The sequence below is a fragment of the Aptenodytes patagonicus genome, chromosome W (genome assembly GCF_965638725.1).
Source record: "Aptenodytes patagonicus chromosome W, bAptPat1.pri.cur, whole genome shotgun sequence".
Lineage (NCBI taxonomy): Eukaryota > Metazoa > Chordata > Aves > Sphenisciformes > Spheniscidae > Aptenodytes > Aptenodytes patagonicus.
In genome coordinates, this window is record NC_134981.1 from 335,477 (window position 1) to 361,530 (window position 26,054).

The following is a 26,054-nucleotide window of genomic DNA, read 5'->3' on the forward strand; positions in this document are numbered from 1 at the left end:
GCTCAAAGAGATGATCGGTGTCAGAAGCTATGCCATGGAAGTGGCTGACACAGAAATGTGTGTCACTTGTATGTTCCAGTGAGCGACAGTACAACAATCCCCTCACAATGTTAAACCTTTAACAAAAGGGCTAAAGGGGAACATCAGCTCTGGTTAAACTTTGAACAAGAAATGCTGCACAGCAGTTTAATTCCAAGAAAATTCTATAAAAAAACAGGGTAGAGAGCCATTTATTGTACTTTGCAAATGCATTTTTTTTTCTTCATTGTTGGTAGGTAAGCTCGGGGGGGGGCTGCTGTAAGCAGCCTTACATCTTTATATATGATCCCCTATGATATAAATATTAGACTTTGAGATGCTCAGTAATCAAGGGATGGTATCAATATTAAAGGTCACAATACACTACTTCGTCCCCATTACAGCAATGCAAAGGAGAACAGAAATCATCCTAATAAGGTTCCTGGAAACACCTCTTGCAGACACAGAGCTGACAGTGGAACTAGCTCTATCCAGCTCTCTAAGGTCACCCAGGTTCCTAAACAAACATCTTCAGCTTTTCTTGCAAGGATGTTGCCTTCTGAGCCCAGCCAAAGAAATCTCAAGATCTTTACATTTCACTAGAAACTGTAAGCACAGGACACAAAAACAGTGCAAAAAAAATCAAACGACTTTGAATACTACAGAAGAAGAAATTAGCTTGGTTTTTCTCCTGTGTGCTCTAGATCATGGTATCAAGGCAAATAGAAAAGCACATGCAGAAGGAACGTTGCATCACACAGCAGTGTTTTAAAGTAGACTGAAACTCTTAACCCACACATGCTTTTCAGCAACACACTCAACAATCCGTCATCAATTTTAAAAAAAGTGATTCACAACTAAAGATTTACTTTACCTTCTGTGCACTCCACTGCCATAGATTTCCTTCCTTGTGTTTGGGGGGGGCAAGAATTGGAAGACAATTGCTCTCAGTTATGAGAGTTAGCACACACAAAGTGGAAGACAAAGGTCACTTCCAAGCTTCTCTGCAATCTGGCTCATTTTATAGCAGTGTAAATCAGCACTGACCACAACACCGTATAGTAATTATTACTAAAACTCAGGACAACTAAACTAGAATATTTCTTAGGATAGGAAAGAACTTTTCATATGAATTATGCAATAGTATTCCCAGATAGATCTGGAAGCTATACAAACAGATCTTCTCCTCTTTAGTTTACTGCAAATACATGCACACACACTAAACCGTATTATATTCACTTATTCTGCTTGCTATGAATAATCTCACCTGTCCTGATTGCTGAAGGACTCAGTGAAACACAGTTCATATCACAAACAAGAGTTAAACTGTTTTTTAGTTGTCAAAAACCAGGAAGAAATCAGCTTGCAATCTGCTGACAAGCCATGTATGTGCTAGCAATGCCAAAAAAGTGGTAGCATTTCTATGCGTGTTACCATAAAAACCCAAAGCACTTTGTAACTGATAAAGCTCTAAAATTCCATTTGCTGCAAGCAAACACAGCTATTTTAACAAACGGATAAACTAAAAATACAGAAGGCATGTGCCTGGCTGAATAATAAAATAAATTCTAATAAATAAATTCTAATGATAGGGAAGAAATTGATAAATCAGCTGACCTACAACAAACAGAAAAACTCCTTACCTATAATGACTTCTATCTTCTTGCTGTCTTGATCTTCCCGGTCATTGAATACGTGACACCAGTATGTCCCTTGATGTTCCACATCCACATAAGTTACCTATGCAACCATCATCACAGTCATCCCGCCAGACCCCAAAAGAATACCTGTATCAGTTTAATTTAAGCCCACATGCAAGAAAGAGTAAAAACTAAAAGCAAAGCCTAAACAAATCCAAAAGCTGCCGATACACTCATTCTTCAGTAAGCTGGACAGCATGTGTGTTCTAGAAATGCTTTCAAGAACTGAAGAAAGAATGTAAATCCACCTCAGAGGCTTGAGATGCATTAAGCACTGAATGCAACAGCTCGTACAAATCACAGTGCTTTGCAGTGCAAGATAGAAAGAGAAGCTTTCACTTTTACTGATACTTAGTCTTTGTTATGTCAATATGTCACACTAATCCAAAATACACTAAGCCTTACATCCCATGACTACCACCTGAAACATGTTCAGGATTAAAATTAGGCACCCGAGAGCCTCAGAACAGTATGGGCAAGTAACAGAACAGGAGAACAACTTATAGCGAGCGCTTCCATAATAAATTATCAAGGCTATGAAGAAGTTATTTTCTTCAAGGAAGCTTTATGTGGTAAGTTAAAAGTGGTTACACATTAGTCCCCCAAGGCTGGCACTTTGCAGTAACTTACCATGTAGACATTTTTGCTCCCATTTGCCAAGGGAAATCCATTTCTGAACCACTGGTAATGAGGAATTGGGTTTCCAACAGCTCCACATTCTAATACCAAAGCATCCCCCACTGTCAGGTTTTGTGACTGAGGCTGAATACAAATGCGCAACTTGCTTTCAGGCAAACCAATTAAGCTCCCTTAAAAAAAATAAAAGGAAGAAAAAAGAAAAGAAAGGGTGAGACAATCTAACCGCATATAGACTAACAAGAATTGATGACATACGGCCACATCTTCCTGTAACTACAACAGACTGTTTTAATAGCAATGAAATTAAGTTACTTGTCCTTTAAGAGTATGCTAAAAATGAGTAGCAACAGCTTTCCAGTTCTTCAGTTGAAAAGTAAAAAGGAATGCACATTAAATATACCCCAGAAGTAGAAAAAGTGCAAAGCCCTCTTTGCGTTATTTATTCCTGCCTGTAGGATTACAAAGATTCCAGAGAAAGGCACAAGTACAAAGAGTGGCTACTGAAGGATGGACTGAGGATCCAACTTGTGTGCAAGTGTAGACACAGGAATAGAAATTTAAAACTTAAAATCAGTTAGTTTTAGCATATCCATCTTCTTCCCATTCTAAACTGAGCATCAAACCTTATGGTAAATATACTAAAAAAGCCCAAAGCTAAAAACACTTAACAAACATCAGCCGCTGACATGTCCCATTATAGAAATGTCTTTGGGAAAGAAACCTATTCAGGAAACCCTAAATGCATTAAAGACTTGTCCAGCTGATGTAATGTAAGTTTCTATATATGATAAAATTTATTGAAACAAAGTGTTGAAATTCATTTTTGAAACATCCACTACACACACAAGAGTGTTCCACTGACAAGGTTTCTGATCTCTGCGTACTGAACGGTTTGATTAACTGACACATACTACAGGAAGCCAGGGCCTACTTGTAAAGGTCACACCAGTGATCTTTTATCTCAGCTGCAAGGTCACTCATCTTTACTTTTAGACTACATATGTAGACACATGTTTTGTCATCAGAACTATTCATGACTGACAATTAGGGGGTGATGACATTTTCCTTTGCATAGTAAAATAAAGGGAGACAGTGATAAGGGTGTCTCTCTTCTACTAGAGTCTGAGCCTCTTGGCACATTAAAATTTGTATTTCAAAGATTTTACAAACAGATGTTTCATATTTATGATCAATGTTGACTAGCGTTTTTAAAAGAATGCTGTATTTCCTAATGCAGACTTGATACTGGTAAAAAGACTGACAGATGCCTGAGCAAATATTCTGTTCTATGACCACTGCTGTACGGCATTTCAAATAGAGACCCTGGCTTACCATGTTCTCTATCAACTTCTATAATGGTGTTGTGGGTTTTTTTTTTTTTTCTTACTTAGGCAGAAAGACAGAAGTAAGATAAGATGGAAAGGAACTGCTGTTGTAGTCAAATTAAAAGCATTAGTCTTTAAGACAAGGAACACAAAAGTTACAGATAGTGAAAGAGAACATGAGATTGAAAGATAACGTGGTTTCTGTCTCCGGTGTGACCCCTTTACCTGCCATCTCATTTACAGGCTGTCCTTGGTACAGCCTGTTGTTGTATCCCTTGCAAAATACACTAACAAGCCTGTAGCAGTATCTTTCGGAATTGTGTCTGGCTGCCTCACCGATCACAAGCTCACAAGACAGCTATGAAAGACAGCATTTTACAGAATGGTCGAGCTCTCATCAAATAAAAAGCAATGAAAAGAGAGGAGGAAGAAAAAAATCTGAAAAAAAGAAAGCAACCAAGGGAGCAGGAAAAGGAAAAAAAAAAAAGACAGTCAACAACTGAAATAGAAGATTTCGTACCTAGTCAACATTTGCACAAATGTCATTGTCATCTAGTTCAACTGAAACACCAGTAATCCCAGGCCAAATGTTACAGGAGATAGCACTCATTCAGTGCAGGTACTACATACCCCTTTTAGGTCTCCTTCTAAGCACCCTAAGAGGGAAGGTTATAGGAAGAAGCAATCCATCTTGCCCCTTATCCTTTTACCCATCACCAAGACCTAAACACGCTAAAATTCACTTCCACTGTGGTTCCTGGTTGACCAAGAGTCATGGAACACAAAGCAAGGCACTAGTCTGTGGATACCTGCTGCCCTTTAGTCACCAAAACTTTCACCACAAGTGTGAAACAATATACTGATGTTTTTCTCAGACTTTTTTTCCACGTAGTCATTACAAGCTTATTCATCTCAGCTTCCTGGTGTAATCAACAAGATCTAAAACTGCAGGTTTCTAACTCAATAGAACCTGAAGTAGGAGCAAAGGAAAAGCAGAAGAAATCATCGCTTAGATAAGGGATCGAGAATATGTTTGAGATTAAGATGTAAAAAGGTCACCTCAAATGACATTGCAATAGCTTTTGATCTTTTACTGGAAGATCGGTTCTCTCTATTCTCTTTTCCTGTTATGAATAATTTTTATATGTGGGATGCAAGTGGAAAACACCTTTGACTCGTGACATAAGACAAAATAAGTACTCTTCACAGTCTGAAGACAGTGCAGTTGATTTCTATCTCACTCATCTTTAGGCCAATAGCAAGCAAGTGCAAACTTTTTAATTAGAAAGTTTATAAAGGGTAGATTTAGTGCATGAGTCAATGCCTATTTAATGCAACTGACTATTCTGTAAAAAAAAAAAAAAACACCACCAAAACAAAACACCAAAAACCAAACCAAAATCCTTATGCACACCAGAAAACAGAAAGATGCCACTCCAGCAACCTCAGAAACTGGAAATAAATGCACAGTATTAATATACTTGATCCAAGAAGTAAATTTCCAAGATTTTCTTTACCTTCTAGAACAAATTCCAGTACTAGCTGGATACTGTTGAGTAGACAGCTATTTAATCTTATTTGCTTTCTGCTATTATTCCATTCTCCTCACGCTTCTTCCACTTCCATTCTTTCATCATGTATGCTGCAGATGGAGATTAACCCATCACTAAAGCAGAGGTATCTTCAAGCCAGTGCCATAAATTCATACAGACTTACACTGGTACAGTTGAATTACTATGGCTTTTATTATGCAGGTAACACACATTTGACTGTTAGCTTACCATTTATAAAACCCATGAAGATGCAATTCACACCAAAAAGACTCAGTTTAACTCATGTGTTTCTTCCTCTAATAGGTTTATTTCAGCAAATTGTTGGCATGTCTTCACTATTATCTGGGTTGGTTATATGAAGTTGAAAAGACTGCATTAGCAAACATATATTCTGCAACAGACATATCCACGGAGCCCCAGCCTCTCTCTTTTCCCCAGGTGTTCTGGCAAAGAAAGAATGTGCTGGGCTTTGACCAATTTATCTTTCCTGGTTGGTACACGTCTAAGATTGTGATAGCCTATTATGATCTGAAAAAGTGACTGGAAGGAAGATATATCACTTCGCTACCTGCCAAACCTTATTCCAGACCTCAGTCCTGTTTCCTCAGAGTGCAGTTAACACTCTTTCCATTCCACAGTATCTAGGTTTTATAAAGTGTCCAGGCTTCCAGCATGCACGCGCTCTTCTGTAGTTTACTGTTCTGACCTTCTAGGTAAGGTAGGACTTCTTTCTAGGATGGCAGAGAACCTCATTAGATTCTCCTTTATCCAAATACCTTTCTTCTCAGACTGGCAGCACACAGATGAAGAGGAAACAGACAATCCTGACTATTAGGTCAGAGCCCATGGGGCAGACATTCAGAATAGACTCTGTGTGTCCAGTTGCTAGCGAGTTACAAGAGGTAAACAGGTAAACAACAAGAGAGTTAAAGAATTGCTTTTCTGGTCCAGGAATCCTCTAAGAATTAAAAGGATCTGAGACTGTGTATGTTTTCCATCTATCTATTTCTTATCCACCACTGTGGAACTTTATTTCTCTTCTGCTTTTGTGACCAGCACAAGAACCCAATAATTGGATACCGCATTTTTAATCAGCCCTCTTTCACATCTCTGCAAGACAGCAACGGGGACCCAAGTTCCTCTAACAAGTGGGAAGACACACTTTCCGAAGACAATGTTTTTGCCACTCACCGTGAGATGTACCCTGGAGATCACAAACTTCAAGTCGTGCCCACCGACTGAACACAAAGGAAGATTCACTGTTCACTCGACAGATGTAAAATCCAGAATCGTTTACATTCACTGGATTCAAAACCAGCTCTGGAGAATTACCATGGGGAACCTGAATTACAGGTGAACCAAGAAACATTTAAATTTACATTGATTTAATCTATGCCAGGATCTAATATTAGAATATTTATTTCCATGTCCATAACACCAGCCTCAACTCCTTCATTTACTTGAAACTTTTGGATGAAAAAGTCTTGGTCTATATGTTTAGTAGCTCAGAGACAGGCTTTCTTCCAAGAATAATTCATATGCCTCTATTTAAGACAATTCTGAGCTTTTAAGCCTGCTGAAAAGCTCTTCCTGCAATTAATAATTTTTACCTTTCTCCACAAATAACTCTGAATAATTCCTTAAGCACTACTCCAACCAGCATATGTGTTACACTCAGCTCTAGTCTTAAGATATATTCAGCTATGACCAGGAAACTGAAAAATTATTTCACAGAAAAATAATTTTTTACTACATCTATATTTTAACTGTAATGAGCAGGAAATGACTGCAATCATATTTTTTAAGCCATATTTTGGATGATCTAGATAAACTTTTAGAAAGGTGTAGAAAATGAGTTAAAAATTTCCTAACAGCAATTTAAAATACCATAAACTTACTCCATTTTTAAAGTTAGTACTTACAATAAAATAACATTAAGAAAAAACGTGCATTCATCTTGTAGAAAGATAACCAGGATCAAAAATATGGGCATTAAGTGCTGCCATTCAAATTCCAGAGACACCAGCTCACATGCATTCCAGTATTGTATTGAAGAAGTCTGTGGCACCACCAAGTTCATGCCTTCAACTGTTCATTCTTAGGAAACCAGTTTCCATCTGTCCAAGACCAACAGTGATTGGCATTTGTTCCAGTGCGGCAGTTTCTCAGTAGCCTGTGTTAAACTTCTTGGTAAGCTGAGAGACAACTAAACTTACAGTTTCTTTACTGTCACATTCCAGGATTAGCCTCCAAGGCTAATCAGTGGTCTGAATATAAGGGACCACCTTATTGCTTTAGCACATTGATAGGGTCATTATGCAGCATTTGTTAAAATTCTATTTTTATTAGTATATATAACAATCTTCTCTCCTTGTAAATAAGAGTAACAGTCTTTAAAAAAAAAAAAGTATCATCCAAAATCATTACCTATTATTTTGACCACTTAATCTATATTCTGTATCAACTATTACCTCTTTTTCCTGTTTGAACCACTGGTAATGCACAAATGGGTGTCCTGTTGCCCAACAACACAGCTTGACGACCTGACCAGAGAGCACTGCTTGAGAGTCTGGCTGTACAACAATCTTTATACCTTTAAAAAAGAATTTATACATAGGAAAGTTAAGAAATACAGTTCCACAATTTAAATTTGTGTTTAAATTGTCCTTTGAGCAAAGAAAATTTCTGTCATTAAATATACTTGAAAATTTGTTTGTACTGTGTATACATGCAGTTCCAATTAGTAATATGACTAAGACTTTCAAAATTGTCTTCCATTGCACAAAATCCATGCTTAAATTGTTCAGTACTCTACCGAATTTATCAGAGATTTAAAGTAGATCATTCAGACATTTTAATTTTAGGATAATTCAATCCCTCTTGCTCTCCACTCACTAAAGCAAATAATACTTCCAATGGCATCACAGATCCCTTCTGGGAAAGCTATTCCCAGATTTAAGAGTTTGCTCACTCCCAACAACTTCTTTAGTTGTTAATCCTCAGATTAAGATTAAGCACAGCCTGAGGGATGGATCAAAACAGTAAGAGTTAGTTTAACTACAACATAGTGTGTTTTTCTACTATTCCTCATGCAACCTTATCAGCTGAAACATTGGTTTCAGCTTTATGCCTTTGACTCCTGTAGAACACAGGGCTGGGGTTTACTTTTGCCAGTCTGCAAGGTAAAATTTTCTTCAAATTTTAACTGCCAGGAAATAGCATGAGCGAAATTCTGACACCAGTCTGATATGATCCAGTTGTTTTCTTAACCTAGACCATTCCAGAGATCTAGTTACAGCATGACCCCAAACACAGATCCACTGGTATAACCAAGGTCATCAGAAGAAGAGGAGAGGGGGGAAAAAAGTCAACTGCAGAACAGAGTTTAACCTCACACTGCTGTAAAAAATACATGGACCTATGACCAAGGTGTTGAGCAACACTGAGCTGATAAGCCATCAAAAATCATTAGTTTAAAGCATTATTGGCTATGGATGGTAAAATGCATTTAACAACCCCAGTGGGACCACAAGCAATACTACACATTAAAGACTAGTTGCTACAATACTAGTGTTGTGGGTTAACCCTGGTGGGCAGATAAGCATCACACAGTCCCCCACCCCCAGTGGGATGGGGGAAGAGGGAAAGGAAGAATAAAACCAAGAAAACTTGGAGGTCAACATAAAATGAACAACAACAACAAAAAATTGTTTAGTAGGTGAAGGATGACTGGAAGAGTAGTAAAGAAAACAAAACAAGTGACACAAAGGCAACCACTCACCACCTTCCGTGGGTAGACCGATGCCCAGCCAGTTCCCAAGCAAAAGATGGCTAGGCCCTCCAAAACTCCCTCTTTTCCCTTTTATTGCTGAGCATGATGTTATATGGTATGGAATATCTCTTTGATTAGTTTGGGTCATTTGCCTGATTGTGTCCCCTCCCAGCCTACTGCACACCTCCAATCTATTCACTGGGGGGGGGCAGAGCGAGAAACAGAAGGCTTTGATGCTGTGCAAACAACTATTCAGCAAAAGCTAGAACATTGGTGTGTTATCAGTACTGATTTGGTCAGTACTGATTTGGTCAAAAATCTGAAACACAGCGCCATGTAAGCTGCTATGAAAAAAGTTAACTCTATCCTAGCTAGGCCCCATACAACTAGTTACAGAAAAAGCACAGAAATAGTGAATGGTACAAAGGCACTTCATCACCATCAGAAATGAGCAATCAGATACAAAACAGGTATACATACTAAAAATTTCTTTTTTTTTTTTTAGAGTCAGTCTAATTTCCCTGTTTTGGGAGAAAGTAGTTCCTTCTTTATAGTTTAAGGAAAACACATTGCAGCTGGACATCATCTACCTGGACTTGTGCAAAGCATTTGACACTGTCCCACACAACATCCTTGTCTCTAAATTGGAGAGACATGGATTTGATGGATGGAACACTCAGTGGATAAGGAATTGGCTGGATGGTCGCACTCAAAGAGTTGCAGCCAACAGCTCGATGTCCAAGTGGACACCAGTGATGAGTGGCGTTCCTCAGGGGTCAGTGTTGGGACCGGCGCTGTTTAGCATCTTTGTCGGCAACAGGGACAGTGGGATCAAGTGCACCCTCAGCAAGTTTGCTGACAACACCAAGCTGAGTGGTGCAGTTGACATGCTGGAGGGAAGGGATGCTATCCAGAGGGACCTTAACAGGCTTGAGAGGTGGGCCTGTGTGAACCTCATGAAGTTCAACAAGGCCAAGTGCAAGGTCCTGCACCTGGGTCAGGGCAAACCCAAGCACAAATACAGGCTGGGCAGAGAATGGATTGAGATCAGCCCTGAGGAGAAGGACTTGGGGGTGTTGGCTGATGAGAAGCTCAACATGACCCGGCAATGTGCGCTTGCAGCCCAGAAAGCCAACCGTACCCTGGGCTGCACCAAAAGAAGCGTGGCCAGCAGGTCGAGGGACATGATTCTCCCCCTCTACTCCGCTCTCGTGAGACCCCACCTGGAGTACTGCGTTCAGCTCTGGGGCCCCCAACATAAGAAGGACATGGACCTGTTGGAGTGAGTCCAGAGGAAGGCCACGAAGATGATCAGAGGGCTGGAGCACCTCTCCTGTGAAGACAGGCTGAGAGAGTTGGGGTTGTTCAGCCTGGAGAAGAGAAGGCTCCAGGGAGACCTTACAGCAGCCTTCCAGTACCTGAAGGGGGCATACAAGAAAGCTGGAGAGGGACTTTTTCCAAGGACGTGTAGTGATAGGACAAGGGGTGATGGCTTTAAATTGGAAGAGGGTAGGTTTAGATTGGACATAAGGAAGAAATTCTTCACTATGAGGGTGGTGAGGCACTGGAACAGGTTGCCCAGGGAAGCTGTGGCTGCCCCATCCCTGGAAGTGTTCCAAGGCCAGGCTGGATGGGGCTTTGAGCAATCTGGTCTAGTGGAAGGTGTCCCTGCCCATGGCAGGGGGATTGGAACTAGATGATCCTTAAGGTCCCTTCCAACCCAGACCATTCTATGATTCTGTGAAAGTGTAGTCTGGTACAGACGCAGTATTCCAGATTGCTGGGGGAATAATCTTACAGAATAGCATAGAGTAAACCAGAAGCTGTATAAAAAAAAATAGCTGCAAAGAGATTGCAAATATCCTGGTACAAGACTCAAGATTATCATTTGCTCCAAGCCTTCTTATTACACTCTGCCAGGAGTTTTCTTTTTGTCTGCTTTTTTCCCCCTCATGTGTTTAATGGCTTAGTCACACATCAGAACTTTTTCCTAACAGAGAATGTCTGAGGAAAAAAACCATAACAATTCGATCAACAGGCTGAAACCTGAGCAGAAACCCATGTGGTCAACAGACTGAAACAGAGATTACCTGAGATTTGGAATTCATATAATCTTTGTCTTGCAGGGAAGCGGGCTATATTAACTTCCTCCACACACAATCTTACTCTGAAATAGTTGATCACACAGGCAGCTACTCCAAAGTAGCTACAGGACTTGAAAATCCCCTGCCTTTCTTTCTCTAAAATAATTTCCCTCTATACCTGTTGTGGTTTAACCTCAGTCAGCAACTGAGTACCACACAGTCGCTTGCTCACTCCTCCCCCCCACAGTGGGAAGGGGGAGAGAATTGGAAGAGCACAAGTGAGAAAAACTCATGGGTTGAGATAAAAACAGTTTAATAATTGAAATAAAATAATAATAGCAATAATAATAATAATACACAAAGCAAGTGATGCACAGTGCAATTGCTGTGCAATTGCTCACCACCCACCAACCCATGCCTGGCCAGTCCCCGAGCAGCGGCCCCCTTGGCCAGCTTCCCGCAGTTTATATACTGAGCATGACGTCCCATGGTATGGAATGTCCCTTTGGCCAGTTTGGGTCAGCTGTCCTGGCTGTGCCCCCTCCCAGCTTCTTGTGCACCTCCAGCCTGCTCAGTTGGTAGAGCATGGGAAACTGAAAAGTCCTTGACTAGTGTAAGCATTACCTAGCAACAACTAAAACATGGGTGTGTTATCAACTTTGTTCTTGTCCTAAATCCAAAACACAGCACTGTACCAGCTACTAAGAAGGAAATTAACTCTATCCCTGCCGAAACCAGGACAATACCCTAGCCCTGAAGATCGCTACCTCAGTTCCTCATTTAACACTTCCTCCACTGTTTTTCATAGTTAAAGGGAGTGTGTTAAGTACAGTTTTTGAGCATCACAATCACCTAACATTAGCCAAGACAAACAGGAATTATATTATTTTAATTTAAAGGACAGAAAAATTAAGAATACTTGCTCCTTCCAAAGACTTCCGCTTTTTTTTTTTTTAATCTCTCCTGATTTGCATCACTAACATCTCTTAAGAAAGTAGCTGAGAAAAATGAATTCTCTGAAAGATTTGTATTTTGCGCTCCTTGGAAGTATTACAAACAAGTTCTAAGAAATCTGATTCATAATTTCTTCACAGTTTCATTTATTTTCCTGCAATTCATTCAGCACTATACAGCTACTTCCTGCAAGCATCACAGAATTTAACGGGTCAAAAAGAAAACCTTCTGGCTCAATTTTCTGAATGATTACAAAGATACACAAATATTTCTCCAATTTTCCTTGGAAAACGCAAAGCTCGAGTTTTATCATTGAGGATGGCAAACTTACATTTATGGTTACCAGACTTTGAAACATGCAGTGCAAATTAAGCACTCATAATCTTAAGAATGTAACAGTTGGATTATAGTTAACTTACACACTGATAAACATTTTCAGTCATTTGTGCAAAATCGGCCTCAATTACTCACATTCAGATTGAAGTGCCTAAACTGCTGCAGTAAGAAGCCTGCCTGCAGAGGAAAAACACCTCTTTGCTCTTGTTTCAATCACCACAACTCAATGAGGTTGCACAAGGACTAGACTGTAATACCACGAATTGCATATTAAGCCTTTTTTCCTTCTTAGCCTGAGAGAAAGCTCTTCGCATTTCATTCATTTCCAGCAAGTTCACAACATGACAAGATAAAAAAAGGGAAGAAAAGGGACAGAGAGGTGACCCAAGGAACAAGATGCCTGCGCTTTCTCACTACTAAAAAGGAGAAGTTTTAAAGTTATCATCACTACTATTTTGTGTCTTTATAGAAAGAAGATCTTCTATGGAGTTAATGCAATGTGACAGGCAAGCCTCTAAGCTCTGAGAGACAAGTTCTGGAACTTTGTTCTGGGAGTCTATGATTCTCCAAGAGATCCTTTGTATTGCTGCAAACAAAGTGATGTCCCAGCTTGTAACAATACATCTCTGCCATAAAGGTACTGGGGTAGTATCACTGCCAAAACAGACCATTAAGCAGCATCAAAACTGTACACTCATTAAGCAGCACACTCGTAGGCTCACAAAGGTTTGTGTCTTTTTAACTGCATCAGCTAAGCTGGTAGAAAACAGTCTAACAAACCAGTATGACACCTATAGAGGTCTTACAGTAAACAATCCCTTTCCTAAAGGAACTTGAGCAACACTTAAGCTCTTTTTGGTATATTAGAACAAGTGGGCAGTAACGAATTTGTACTTTGACTTCAAATATCAACGACCCCGAACATCTAAATAAACTCACTGCAAATATCAAGGCCTACCACTTCTTTTTAAATAGTTTAAAATTCTTTTTGACCTAAACTTTCTTCAAATACCCTTTGCTTTGGTTTATCTTAGTTCCAGTTTCTCAGTCTCTATGAAGCTACCCAGTCCTCCTTAGAGGAGGCTGACTCCGTTCTATTACAGATCATACTGTTCTGCAAAAGATTCATTTATAACAAGATCATCTCTGCAGTTCCAAGGGGTCTTGACAAAAGTCTACTTATTGGCTTGTTCTCCTCAATACAAAGATATCTTGGCTATCTAGCCAGTTCCCTAATTGACACCACTATCTCACAATTCTGCTATGTAGCACGTTCCTGTTTTATCCAGGATTTAGTCTTCATTACATATTTCAAAATGTAACTTGACTGATAGCCACACAAAAATCCTCAATTCAACGGTGATGATACTTGAGATGATCACAGATCAAGCAAGCACAACATTCTGACTCTGTGCAGGCACTCTGCAGTACAAACGTGAACCAGGACCATTCTTGTTTTCAGTACTCCCCCAGTAACCACCATACAGAGAACAATAAAAAGGAACAAGCATTCATAGTGCAGGACAGCATACTACTGCCTATGCCTCCACCTCAACTTTTGCCCCTGTGAGCGCAATCCACTCACACTGATAGAACATCAGTTCCCCTCTCCCTGCCAAGCCTACAGTGGTATACTTCAGCTAGGCTGTTATCATGTAACTCAATCACACCTCATTCAACACACCATGGTCCTCCTAGCACAGTAAGAAGCAGCAGCCTTAACTAGATGAAACGGCTGCAAAGCATTGCTATAATTTACTTGAAAAATTCCAAGGTTGTCTTAACAATGGTTCTCAGCCCATGGCTTCTTTTCTCACACTGTCCAAAGAATAGGACAGCTATGAGTACAGCAAGGAGCTTGCTAGTCTCATTTCCACTCCCTGCTCTGAAAAGAAGCTTTCGCAACCTCCTAGTAGGCTGAATTTCACCACATCCTGAAGGAGGAGGACATAAAAAAAAGGCCCTGGTTTTGTACTATAGCAAGAAGCACTTGGTCTACATGGTCTTACCTGTGCATTCCCTTGCGTTGCCCCACTTCCTAGACTTTTTGTGAAGAAGCAAGCTGAATGTGTTAGCAGAAAATAATCTAGTTCTATCTAAAGTTAGTCTGTTTTTCTGTCCAATTAGCAAGTTGGACGGGATCCAATATGCACCAGAAGTGGCACTAATTGGACCCTTCCCCTTCAATTAGGGTAAGCTATGAAATGCAGTTAACAAAACCTGTAGCCCAAACAGATGGCTGGCAATACTACTTGTCTTTCTAACTCAACCATTTCAGTTCTATAAGCATCTCCCAAAAGCATAGTTTGATACAGAACCCAAGTCAGCAGAGGGAATGACAGCACCTGTCATATCCATGCAGCCAAGTCCAAGTCTACAACAATACTGCATTAAGCCTGCTTATCTACTTGGCTTACTTTTAATCTCAGAATCATATGAGCCAATTACTATGGTAATCACATGAATGCCAGTTACTAGAATCCAAACAGTAAAGATGTTTTTACCTACTGTAGAAAACAAATACTTCAGTGTTTCCAGTGTAGAACATACAGTTGCAGTGAAAGCACAAACCAGAACTGACCTGAATGGCTGAGACACTGGAGAGCCTCTGTATGCTCCAGGGCCTGCAAGAACTCCACAAGCTCCACCACAGTGCAACCCCGATCTCCCAGTAGTTTCAGGAGACTCCAGCTGGGACTTCCTTCTGGCTCCAGCACTTTGAGGGAACACTGCTCTAAATCGAGAGGGCTACAAAATAATATGAGAAAGTCATGGCATAGACCTTCTTACTACTTTCTCCTTAGAAAGGAGCTGAGTTAAAAATCACTCGTAGACAAACAAAAAGATTTAAAAAAATAATAGAGATGGGAAATTCCTAGATGATTTGGACATATTCGCAGTTTTTCTTTCAAGTTTCAGGAGTTCAGAGATTATACAGTGACACCTCCACAGACAGAAAGTGGTATTAGTGAGTTGCATGCTACAAAACAAGAGATGCTTGTACCTAACAATTCTGACCAAACGTATTAAGAAATCTTCTAATTTTCACTTCTTAAAGTTTCAGCAGAAAAACAAGTACAGCACCTTTCATTTTCATGTGCCTAATCCAGAAGCGGTAAAGAGTGAGTCAGAATCTAACTTGAAAGTCCAGGAAGACTTTGATTTTCAGAGTAGTTGTTAAAACAAGTGACTGCTGCAGCTTAACTGATACGCACATCTACTGCTACAGTGCAGTTAACTGCTCCAATAAATTTATCTCCAAGTATAAACAGGAATAGTTTTAAATTCTGGTGTTAAGTCTTCATGTGCTTTCAATCGCAGCAGATTAAAATAACACAGATAATAAGGAAATGAATACAGCTATGGAAAGGGAATGCAAGTTTAGCTATTCCCACTGAAAAGATTCATCGATGTTTCTTTCATTAAATCACAATGCCATGCAAACCTGGAGATATTTTCACTTATGAAGTAGACCTTCATAGTATTTTACCGGATAATACAGAAAACCAAACATAGCCACAGGCCCTACAGAGGGGTCATATTGTAGTCCTAAAGTTCTATTTCCCTGTATTAATAAATATAGTCATAATAGAGAAAGGACGCATCTTCATAATGTACATTCAGTGCTGCACTTGAAATGCCTCATTTTTTTGAGATCCTACCCGCTGAAAAAAATCTTGAAAAGCCACAGGAACTAAAACGATCAGGAAACAATCTAGAGAATGTGACCTAGGAAGAAAGAGTTGAAGAAAATGAATGTCTTTGCCCTCACATAGACAAGAGGAGCTACAGGGAACAGTCAACAAACATTTTCCATGTTCCCTGTCTAGGGCAAGCAGTTGGCTGCGTTCGTGCTGAGGAAAGGCGGGTGAGGTACAAGGGGATGCTTTCCAACTACAAAGGTGGCAAAGCAAAAAAACACACTACTTGCACCCTGTTACTTCTTCACTGGAAGCCTTCACGTGGGACTAAGCAAACACCTCCTAGAGATGAGCTATGTGTCCTCGATCCTATCTGCCCCAGCACAGGGGCTTCTGTTAGGGGATGCTCCTTTCCTTTGTACAATGAAGACACGGTCCCGTGTGCTTTCAGCAACGGATGAGCTAGAGTGCGGCCTCAGGGAAGGCTCCGGGAGGGACCCTGCGGCCGGCGCGTCCCCTACCCTCGACCCCGCGGTGGCACCACGGCCTCAGCCTTCGCTCTGCCAGGACGCCCGGCCCGGCCCGGCCCGCCCCTCCGCCCGGGGCTGCGCCACCTGAGTCCGGCGGCTTCCCCGCCGCCGGAGTCCGCCCCCGCCGAGGCCCCTCCCGCCCAGCCCAGGGCCGCGGGTCACCCCACAGCCTCCGCCGCCGGCTGCCGCGACTCCCTGCCCGCTCCCACAGGCCGCCCTCACCTCAGCCGGACCCTGCCGCGGCTCCCCGCTCGCTGCGCCAGGTCCCGCCAGCCCTTGCCGGGCGCTGCCCGGTCCAGCAGCTCGCTGAGCCTCCGGAGCAGCGGCTCCGCCAGGCGGCTGAGGGGCAGGGACCCCGGCGTGCTCCGCACCGGTTCCGACATCGTCCCTCTCCTCCCTCCCCAGCGGCTGCGAGCCACGGCCCGCCCGGGGCGGCGCTCCCGCCCGGAAGGACGCGCTGAGCGCAGCCGCACGGTGCAGCACGGCGCGGCACAGCTGTTTACCTCGCGCGCGGCGCGGCTTCCCGCCTCCGACCTTCCCCTGAGAGGACCCTCGCCATGTCCGTGCCTGGGAGGCCTGTGGCCCTTCGGAAAAGGAAGGTCTTCCCTCGGCCCGGGAGTGCGCGCCCTGGCGCTGCTGACAGCGTGAGGGAACCGGTCAGGGATTTGTTTTACCCACTTTGAAATGGGAAAGTTGAGTGACTGACTTTGAGGCCGAGACCTGTTGCCAGCGTGGGCAGCTGGTGCTGAGAAGGTCAGATATGGCCTGAGAGCCAGGAGCAGCTCTCCTGTGAGAGGGAGAGGAGTTGGGTGCGGGGATAAACCAGGCAAAAATCATACACCAATGAGAGCAGGGGTCTGGCTTTGAGGAGAAACAGCTTTATCTAACTGCAGCCAACACAGCCATGGACTCTTCTTTGTGACACATAAGGTGTCAGGTGCCTTACATGTCTTTTAGTGAGGGAGAAGAGGTACTGCTTGGGAAGAGTCCCAAGGAGAGACTTTTCCACAACTGCTCTCCATCACTGCTAATGGACAGATGAGTGTGGCTATTGTCTAAGAGGAATTCTCATCTCTCTGGAATTACAACTTGCTCAAAGTGGGCTGAAAGTGCCTTAGAAAGTAATTTTACTAACATTTTTAATCAGTGATCAAGCATTCAAATGTGGCTGCCTGTATTTCTGCAGTATTTTTTCATGTGACTGCAAGCTTGCCTTGCCTTCCCAGTGGGCAAGCTGGAAGTCAGATGGCTGCAATAGCACAGAACAGAGACCAAACTAATAAGCATTGCTGTTTAGTAGAGTCTGTTGTCTCATGGGTTGCATTGCACTAGTCAAAATGGGCTTACATCTTCTTGGAGATAAACATCTGCCTGCAGAGCAGATGACAGTATAGCATCTCTCCTGACTTCTGTGGGGTCCAGAATCTCTGAAAAACAAGCCACTTAGTTAGACTTAACTTGAAGAAATTGCATTGAGTGGCTTTTTCCTGCATCATTAACCAATAGTTTATTTCTCCTAATTTAGGTGCAAAACCAATCTGCATTGCAAAATGGATACAGGTAAGACAGTGAATTTGGCTTCCTGATGATATGTAGTTATCCACAGCTGTGTATGATGTAGCTGGTAGAAAATCAGGCAGGTGCCTTTCACCCACCTCAGCCTATGGTCTGTGCTTGTTGGGTGTCTTCCTACAATGTCAAACAGTTAAATTACCTCAGGTTGAATATGGTTTTAAATCCTGGTCTCTCATTTCTTTGGGGATTATTTTGACTATTAGGCTATTATATGAAACACAGATATCTCTGCTGCTATTCCTGAATGAGGGTGGTTGTAGGAGCTATATTTATTGCTGAACACACCAGTTTCCTACCTGGGTCTAGATAACACTGGGAGCAAGAAGTATTTAGTACCATAGTATCGCATAACCAGTTTTAGCTGTGCTTTCAGCAAAATGCTCAAGAAAAAACTTGGCACAAAACTTGCTTTTCAGCCTTTTCTAGACCCCTTGAGCTCAGAGCAGTTTGTGCAATTCATTCAAGTTCTTCCTGTGTGAGACTTGGTTTCTTGGGTAGCAGGAGTGGGAATACTTTACTTCAGGATTCACTTATTTGTCTTTGAGGAATGTGAATCATTAGGTGAATTTTTGTGTAGTGATTGTTAAAAGTTCACTATCCACCTTTGGTTTCCTCAACGTACTTGTTAGGGGTTGTAGATTTTCTCATGTTCAGCAGAACTTTTGTGTGCTTAACTTCAAGCAAGTAAGAAATTCCCAACATGCCTAGCAAAGCAGTTAAGCACACTTAAGCATGTGCTTTAAAAAACAACCCAGTGCTTTATTATGAAAAGCTAAGGCCAACACTTCCTCTCTCTCTCAAGGCCATGAGGAAATTCCTGTGGACTTCTATGGAAGCAGGATGTACCCTCTCATCACTGCCAACTCTCTCTCTCTCTTTCTCTCTCTGTCTGGCTGAGGTTTTCCCAGGAAGAGCCATCTGCTGCATGTAATGAAATAGTCTCTCTTAAAAGTCAAACTGTTCTGTGATCAGACTCGCTATACTAAGGTCACACTAGCAAAACAACACTGAAGCTTTCACCTAGCTTCTCAGCTCTGAAACAGCATGCATAAATTAAATGTCTTTTGTAACACAGAGTCAAACCACAGGCCTGGCCCACTTCTAGAACTTAAAGAAGGAGCACTCAAGGGTAAGTGCACATTTATGGTTTGAGAGGTCAAATTGTTTATACTTTTAAAATTACTTGTCTACTTTTTTTCTCCTGTGTGCAAATAGAATGTGTATCATAAAAGATAAATAAATGAAGAAGAGCAAGTTACTTTATTCTTAATGCACTACATGAATATAGTGATTTATACTGTTACTGAACAGGAAATATGATTTGTTATTTGCTTCTGCTAAAGTATAGTAATTTTTGCTCATTTTGGTAGATTTTTTTTTTTTTAAACACGTTGCATTTAGACTTCTGCTAAATGTTTCTGAAATTACACTCTGGTACTATTTCCACTGAGTTTCAGCAAGACAAACAGAATTGCAAAAATCATGCAAAAGCAAGCTTCCTTCTCTAAAGAATGTGTAAGTGATACTAGGTATCCTGAAATACGCATTTTATTCTTTCTAAATATATATTGCATGACCTAATACTCATTAGGTAAAAATTTCCTCCGTTCCTGAGAAAAAATCTGGTCTCTTGGTAGCATGTAGATGATTATCAGGCTAGATGCATGAATTGCTCATGCTGACAGTGTCAGATGCTTGACAAATGTTAAAAATAGATTAAGGCAGCTTAGTGTTAAGAATTGTGCTGTGATTGCTTATTTTAATTACTCTATATTAAGGTCTTTGTTAGAGAGCCAGTCATTTATTCTTCTTACATTTAGCCAATGAATTATAGCTGTTAATACAATCGATATGTGATAACTGGTTTAGATAATACAGTATTTTGCTAGTTTGATTTCTGACATTACATGCTCCTTGACAAGTATACTGCTTTAAACGTTTGATTTGACTGCAATGTCTTGAAGGATTTATAGAAGAATAATATGGTTATAGTTATTGTTTGTGTTCCAGCATTAGGAATTCCAGACAGAACTGAGTCAGGCAGAACTACTGTGAGACACAGAAACAGAAAATGCAGTCATTGTAAATCCTTGTGTGCATGGGTTCTCACTACTCTTACCCCATCAAATGTTAGACTCTATAGTAAGCAAACTGCTGTATAAATACTTACTATAGCCCTATTGTGAACAGAGTTCACAAAGTTATAATTGAATTCTAGAATTCCAGTTTCTGTTGTCTTGGAGATTTTAACTTTTACAGGGTAACAACATTTAAGAATGTAGGCATGATCACAATACTTTTGGAAAACGTTTTTATGGCTGTCTGGCACAATCACTTTGGAAAGCTTGTACAGACTAGGAGTGGAGGAAAGCGGATCACAAATTTCATGTGGAATTTCATACCATCAGTACCGATGGATGTGTGGAAAAAAAAAGATTCACAGAAATGTGCCAGTCTTGATGAAACTTTTACAGGAAAACTTATAATAAAAGCTTTGATTTCAGCTGTCTATCAGATTTACTAATCTGTCTATCAGATTTAAAATAGTCTTTGCAATATGATCTTTAAAGGCCCCTTCCAACCTAAACTATTCTACGATTTTACATTTAGAGAAATAAGAACATCCAACAGGTCTGTAGGGGCTAATCTGCTCAAACTCCCGTGCTTTGCAGGATGGTTTTTAATCCAGAACCTATACTGTAACTGACTTCATCGTGAAGGACTTTTACCTGTTTCTGTAAAATGTGCAAATCTGAATGGCTTCTTTGAAGCCAGGAGAATTCCACACAGGGTAGAGGTAAAGTACCTGCTTTAGGACCTGGGCCTAAAACCAAGTTACTTGGAAGAGAGACTTTGGATCAAACTGGTGCTGTAGAGTCATCTGCTGGGTTTTTTTTGTTGTTTGTTTTGGTTTTGTTTTTTTTTCATAAAAAACTGCTGATGTATATACTAGCAATTGGCATCTACTTTGTTATTAGAAAACTAACTGCATTTCTTGACGTTTAATTAAGTAAATATACAAAAAAGGCAGCAAACACTTTGAACCAAGTAATATGATTGCTACTGTCGTGGTTTAACCCCAGCTGGCAACTAAGCACCACACAGCCACTTGCTCACTCCCCCCCGGTGGGATGAGTTTTCTCACTTTTACTCTTCTGATTCTCTCCCCCGTCCGTCCCCCTTGAAAGGTGCACACAAGTCTTGTTAAGAACACAAATCTGCTCTGAATGGCAGTGCTTGAATTGTTGAATTGCTGAACTAATACTGATGTGTCTGAGGGAGCTACCACTTCACCTGTCATCAAGCAGTGTTCAAAAACCACATCAGGACTCAAGAAATCAATGAGCTTTGGCTTGAAAATCACGTAGCTTAAAAAAAATACAAATAGATATGCCTCTCTATTTTTCTTTTTATTTTAGAACATTTTTATGTTTTCAAGGTTTCTTCTTTATTGTAGTGGCTGGTGATTTAGAGATTTATTTTTCTGGAAACTGAAAATGGAGATTTTCATGTTCTTACCTGATGCACAGAACCTTCAGAAATACATCCTCGGATTTTTGATTAACACAGAGAATTACTGGGGAGTAGACTGTTGGTTATAATCCTTTTGCAGAAACAACAGCAGGAAATACTTAACGATTCAACAACAGATTTTATATTATTCATAGGAATGGACTATAAAAACCTATATCTGCATTGCAGATGGACTTACACATTTGTAGGTTTGTGTGCAGAAGTTCAATGAAAGTTAATCCTTGACCGGTTAAGCAAAAGGGATCTGCCAGATTTTGTGTGGCTCCGCAAGTGTGGACAATGGCAGATAAGTTACTGAAGACATGGTCTGTGTGATCTAAGGCTATTACAAACACACATTATGTAGCTATCCATTTTTCTTGTGTTTTCAGGTACCCCAGACCCAGTGTCAACTTGGTATAAAGAGACCAAAATATTAGTTGATGGAAGGATATTTCTTAATATGAAACATAGGAGGATTATCAGTTTCATTCCTCCTGTGTGTGTAGCTAAGATAACCCTTTGTGTGGGCTAATGCAGGTTCTTCTTTCCCACTCCTTTGCGCTGATGTGGGTGTAAAGCAGGGCATTTGCAGAACACATACAGCCATACAGGGGTATTTATGCGCTGATGTGGAGCTTTTAACATACCTAGACAATGCTTTGGTTGTCAAAGCATGTTTACATATATTAATTGTACTGCAGTACTATACAAGGTCTAGGCATAGATCAGGTGCCCGTTGTGCGAGGCAGCATTTGAATATGCAGAATGGTCCCTGACCCAAAATGCTGGTGCCTAATGATAAGGAGAGAGACAATACATGGGTATAGACTGACAGGTCCTGTGAAAGAGGGGGAGGAGCAAGTGCATCTGAAAGATAGGAATAAATCCTATTGAATAAGGGCGTGGGCTGAGCAGGACTGTACAGAGAACAGAGATTACATGATGAATAGATAGTAAATAAGAGAAAAAAACTTCAGAGAGGTAGTAAAGGGAATTTATTCCACCGACTCTAGAGGAAATGAATGCCACAGAAAGACACAAATTTCCTCCTGCTCATGTAAAATGCATAAGCTTTCTGTAGAAATAACTTCTGTGAATGTAAAATTGCTTACAAAGGAAGATTTCAATTTTGGTTATAACTAAATTATTTAAAATTATTATTAAATAATAATATAATTATTTTAAATTATTTAAAAGACGTGTAGATGAGGCGCTTAGGGACATGGTTTAGTGGGCATGGTGGTGTTGGGTTGACGGTTGGACTCGATGATCTTAGAGGTCTTTTCCAACCTCAATGATTCTATGATTCTATGATTCTAAATAAAGTAGACAAAAAATGTGATGCAAGAGGAAAATTCATGGCCACTTTTTAAGTTTAATCAAATTTGTATATTTTTGTCAGTTAAAAATTTTTTTGCTGACATTAGTATTAAGCCCACAGTTCCTTCTGAAATCATTAGAAGCGGCTTTGGGTCCAAATCCACCTGCAAAATGGCTATTACTAAAAATTAAACTCATTTAAACATTGTTCCTTCCATGTTAAAGTATAATTTTTCAAAAATGTTTTGGGCTCAGTTGGAATAAATGATCAAATATTGAACATTTTTTATTTAAAAAATATGTTTCAAATTGGGAAAAATGTTGGCATTTTAATGAAAATAAGTTTGAACAATCAAAATTTTTATTTAGAATTGGAATTTCAGACAATTTTTTCACTGTGAATAAGTTTTTCAAAACCAGTATGGAATTATGATGAAGTATGAATTTTAGATAAAAAAGCATTTTTTCTGAAAATTTACTTGAATTTGTTTTATTATATATTTTCTTTAGAGAAATGTTGAGTGATTGTTTTAGCCATTTTGATGCTTTTCCTAGCCATTCTTTTGCATAATATTATTTGAAACTGATTGTTTTTCACAAACACTTTGATTATTTCCTGCCATAAAAGGATTTTGGTGAAGGATCGACAAATGTCTTTACTGCCTGTTGCTGCCTTGTTAATCTGACCATTCCAGGTTTTCATCAATTCTTTATTTCTCGTAAATCATATCCAACCACAGTTCTGAGGTTACCATTTTCATGCTGCTGCCAGCTTTGTTTTCCCTTATCCTTAGTTCCTAGGGCATTAAGCTTAGGCAACATCAGACCCTGGTGATACGCGTGCAGTTTTCTTCATGGAAGTGGAGACAGACCTGAGAGATGGGTGGAGGAAGGGGAAAGGGGAAGCCAACGTGTCCAGGGATAGTGAAGGGGAAATTCAAATTGTCTCTGCTCAGCAGTGGAGATTTGTGACTGAAGAGTGATCTGTCATGGAGGGCAAGAAGGCCCAACTGCAGAAGGGGTTAAGCTGGCTGGAAGCAGGAATGCCAGAGACTGAACCACTCCCAGTAAGGGAGTGAAGTTTCCCTTGGTGGTGAGATAATAAACAGCCACAGTATTGTCTTGTAGCCATCCTGCAATGTGAGCGCTCAGGGGCCACCTTTGGGCAGCAGAGCTGGGCTGGGGGATGGAACCCATGGCAGGACTGAGGCGCCCATGCAACCGCTCATGGATTGGTGCTGGTGCCAGTCTATGTAAGGAATGGGCTCCTGACGATCTTTGCAGACTCCCTGTAGAACCGTTTATGGCGGTAGGACTCTGCCCAATGCATTGTTCATTAAATATTTTTTTATTTTATTTAAGCACAAACGTGTTTAATTCACCTCAAGTTGTACCATAAAAATTGCCCAACAATTGCCACTGTTCTGATCAGTAAGAAATGGAAAATAGGTTTACAGGTCATTAGATAACCAAAATAGGTACCTTTCTTACCATATCTGCTAAAACCTGGTGGTGTTAAGTTCTCCTACATGGCTCTGCTTCACTGTCCTCCTGTCTAGTACCTGAATTCAGGAAGTAGCATCATTGGTTTCCAGAACAAGACTTGAGACAAGCAGCCAGAACACCCTTAAACATTTAAATGTTCTCTTGTCTTCTTTTCACCAAATGTTCTAAACCCAGTTTATTAGGAATTGAGCTTATTTTCAGGTTACTAGTCAATAGCTGATGGTCAGTTATCATGATCTCCCATTCATCTTTCCTTGGTGAATTTCATTATGCATCTTCTATCACAAGTTTTCTTGAGCTAAGAGGGTATTATACTAACAGTTCTCTTTCCAATTTCTATCTAAATTAAATAATTGAAATTATGGCTTAATCTAATATCTTGTATTTTCTCCCCAGATTTTAGAAAAATAATGTCTCTATCTTGGGTGGAAAACCAGCATTTATTGCAGTTTTCCTCATGGAACATTATTTTGCTTTAATTTCCATTGTTGGATCTGACAAAACGCACAGCAATCTATCTGACAGCTCTTTTCCCCTCAATGTCAAAATGCAGCTGAATTAAGATAATGATAACTGTATAGTACAATTGCTTTAGTAAGGAGTATTCATGAGTCAATCTGCATTAAAAAAATGTTCCCAAGGCTTTTTTCAGCTGGGAAAATTACCGTGCTTTTAAAATAACTTATACCCTCCAAAAAAGAGGAAAGAGGCATCTGGTCTTCTGAAGCAAAGATGAAAGCAGATTTGAAAGAATGCAACAGGGAAATACATATTTAAGAGGAGATGGGTGAATGCTGGGGGGTAATTCCATGGCACTGTAATAAAATGGATGAGGAAAAGATTAATCTCTACTGCTCCTTTTTTTTTTTTTCTGTTAAATATTTATATTTTTTAGAGTTGAAATGGAAAGCAAAATGTGATCAGAGATCTGAAAGGCTGAAGATAATGGGATCTGATGCCTTTTTTCTCTAGGCTCTTGTTGGACACATGGTCTAGATTGTAGTTCAAAGGCCTGCATGAAGCAAGTGTACAGTATTGGCCCAGGGCCAGTCAACAGGTGTCCGAATTATTTAAAACCACCACAATATGCTCTAATATCCTCTCAATATCCTCTTCTTGTCATCTTCAGCAGGGAAGTCCCTATTACAAGGGATTTTGAACTAGTCTGCTTCTCAGGCTCAAAGGTGGTAGTCTGAGGAAGCCTGCACACCAGCTTCCTGCCCTGTACCTCCTGTGTGGATAACCTGAAACCATCTGTATGTCAGCAACACTGTATACAGCAGTGCATGTTTCCCCCTCTTAGTTTCATGCTGCAAAGCATCTCTAGCCAAGCCACTGTGACCAGGCTGACTTGCACTACTTTAAGGCTGTTTTGTCATCTTCTGTGTCTTCTGGCAACTTCCTAGCTACACCTCTGAGCTGACAATATACCTTTGTGGCACATCAGGCTTGCTCTTCAAACCATCCTTTCCTGTTGGCCTCCGCTTCCTTGTGTGCTGGACCTTTGCCAATTTATTCCAAGGCTAAATTGACAAAACATGTTGCCTCTCTGCTGCCTTTTCACTACCTCCTCCCGCTCCCCCTT

The 26,054-nt window shown here is 40.6% G+C and overlaps 2 protein-coding genes across 2 annotated transcripts in view; one reads left to right on the forward strand and one right to left on the reverse strand.

Annotated features, from left to right (window-relative positions):
- Positions 1 to 16,935, reverse strand: part of LOC143171845 (mucosa-associated lymphoid tissue lymphoma translocation protein 1-like) — a 40,782-nt gene extending 23,847 nt beyond the window's left edge. The window contains exons 1-7 of the mRNA XM_076360935.1: positions 16,775 to 16,935; positions 14,963 to 15,129; positions 7,707 to 7,828; positions 6,427 to 6,577; positions 2,349 to 2,527; positions 1,662 to 1,758; positions 893 to 925 (exon numbers count right to left, since the gene is read on the reverse strand). Of these exons, the coding sequence (XP_076217050.1) occupies positions 893 to 925; positions 1,662 to 1,758; positions 2,349 to 2,527; positions 6,427 to 6,577; positions 7,707 to 7,828; positions 14,963 to 15,129; positions 16,775 to 16,935 (910 nt within the window). The remainder of the gene's footprint in view (positions 1 to 892; positions 926 to 1,661; positions 1,759 to 2,348; positions 2,528 to 6,426; positions 6,578 to 7,706; positions 7,829 to 14,962; positions 15,130 to 16,774) is intronic.
- Positions 16,936 to 17,057: 122 nt separating this feature from the next.
- The window catches only part of LOC143171865 (alpha-protein kinase 2-like), a 45,198-nt gene continuing 36,201 nt past the window's right edge, over positions 17,058 to 26,054 (forward strand). The window contains exons 1-3 of the mRNA XM_076360973.1: positions 17,058 to 17,305; positions 18,078 to 18,112; positions 19,203 to 19,256. The gene's annotated coding sequence lies outside the window, so the exon portion shown is untranslated. The remainder of the gene's footprint in view (positions 17,306 to 18,077; positions 18,113 to 19,202; positions 19,257 to 26,054) is intronic.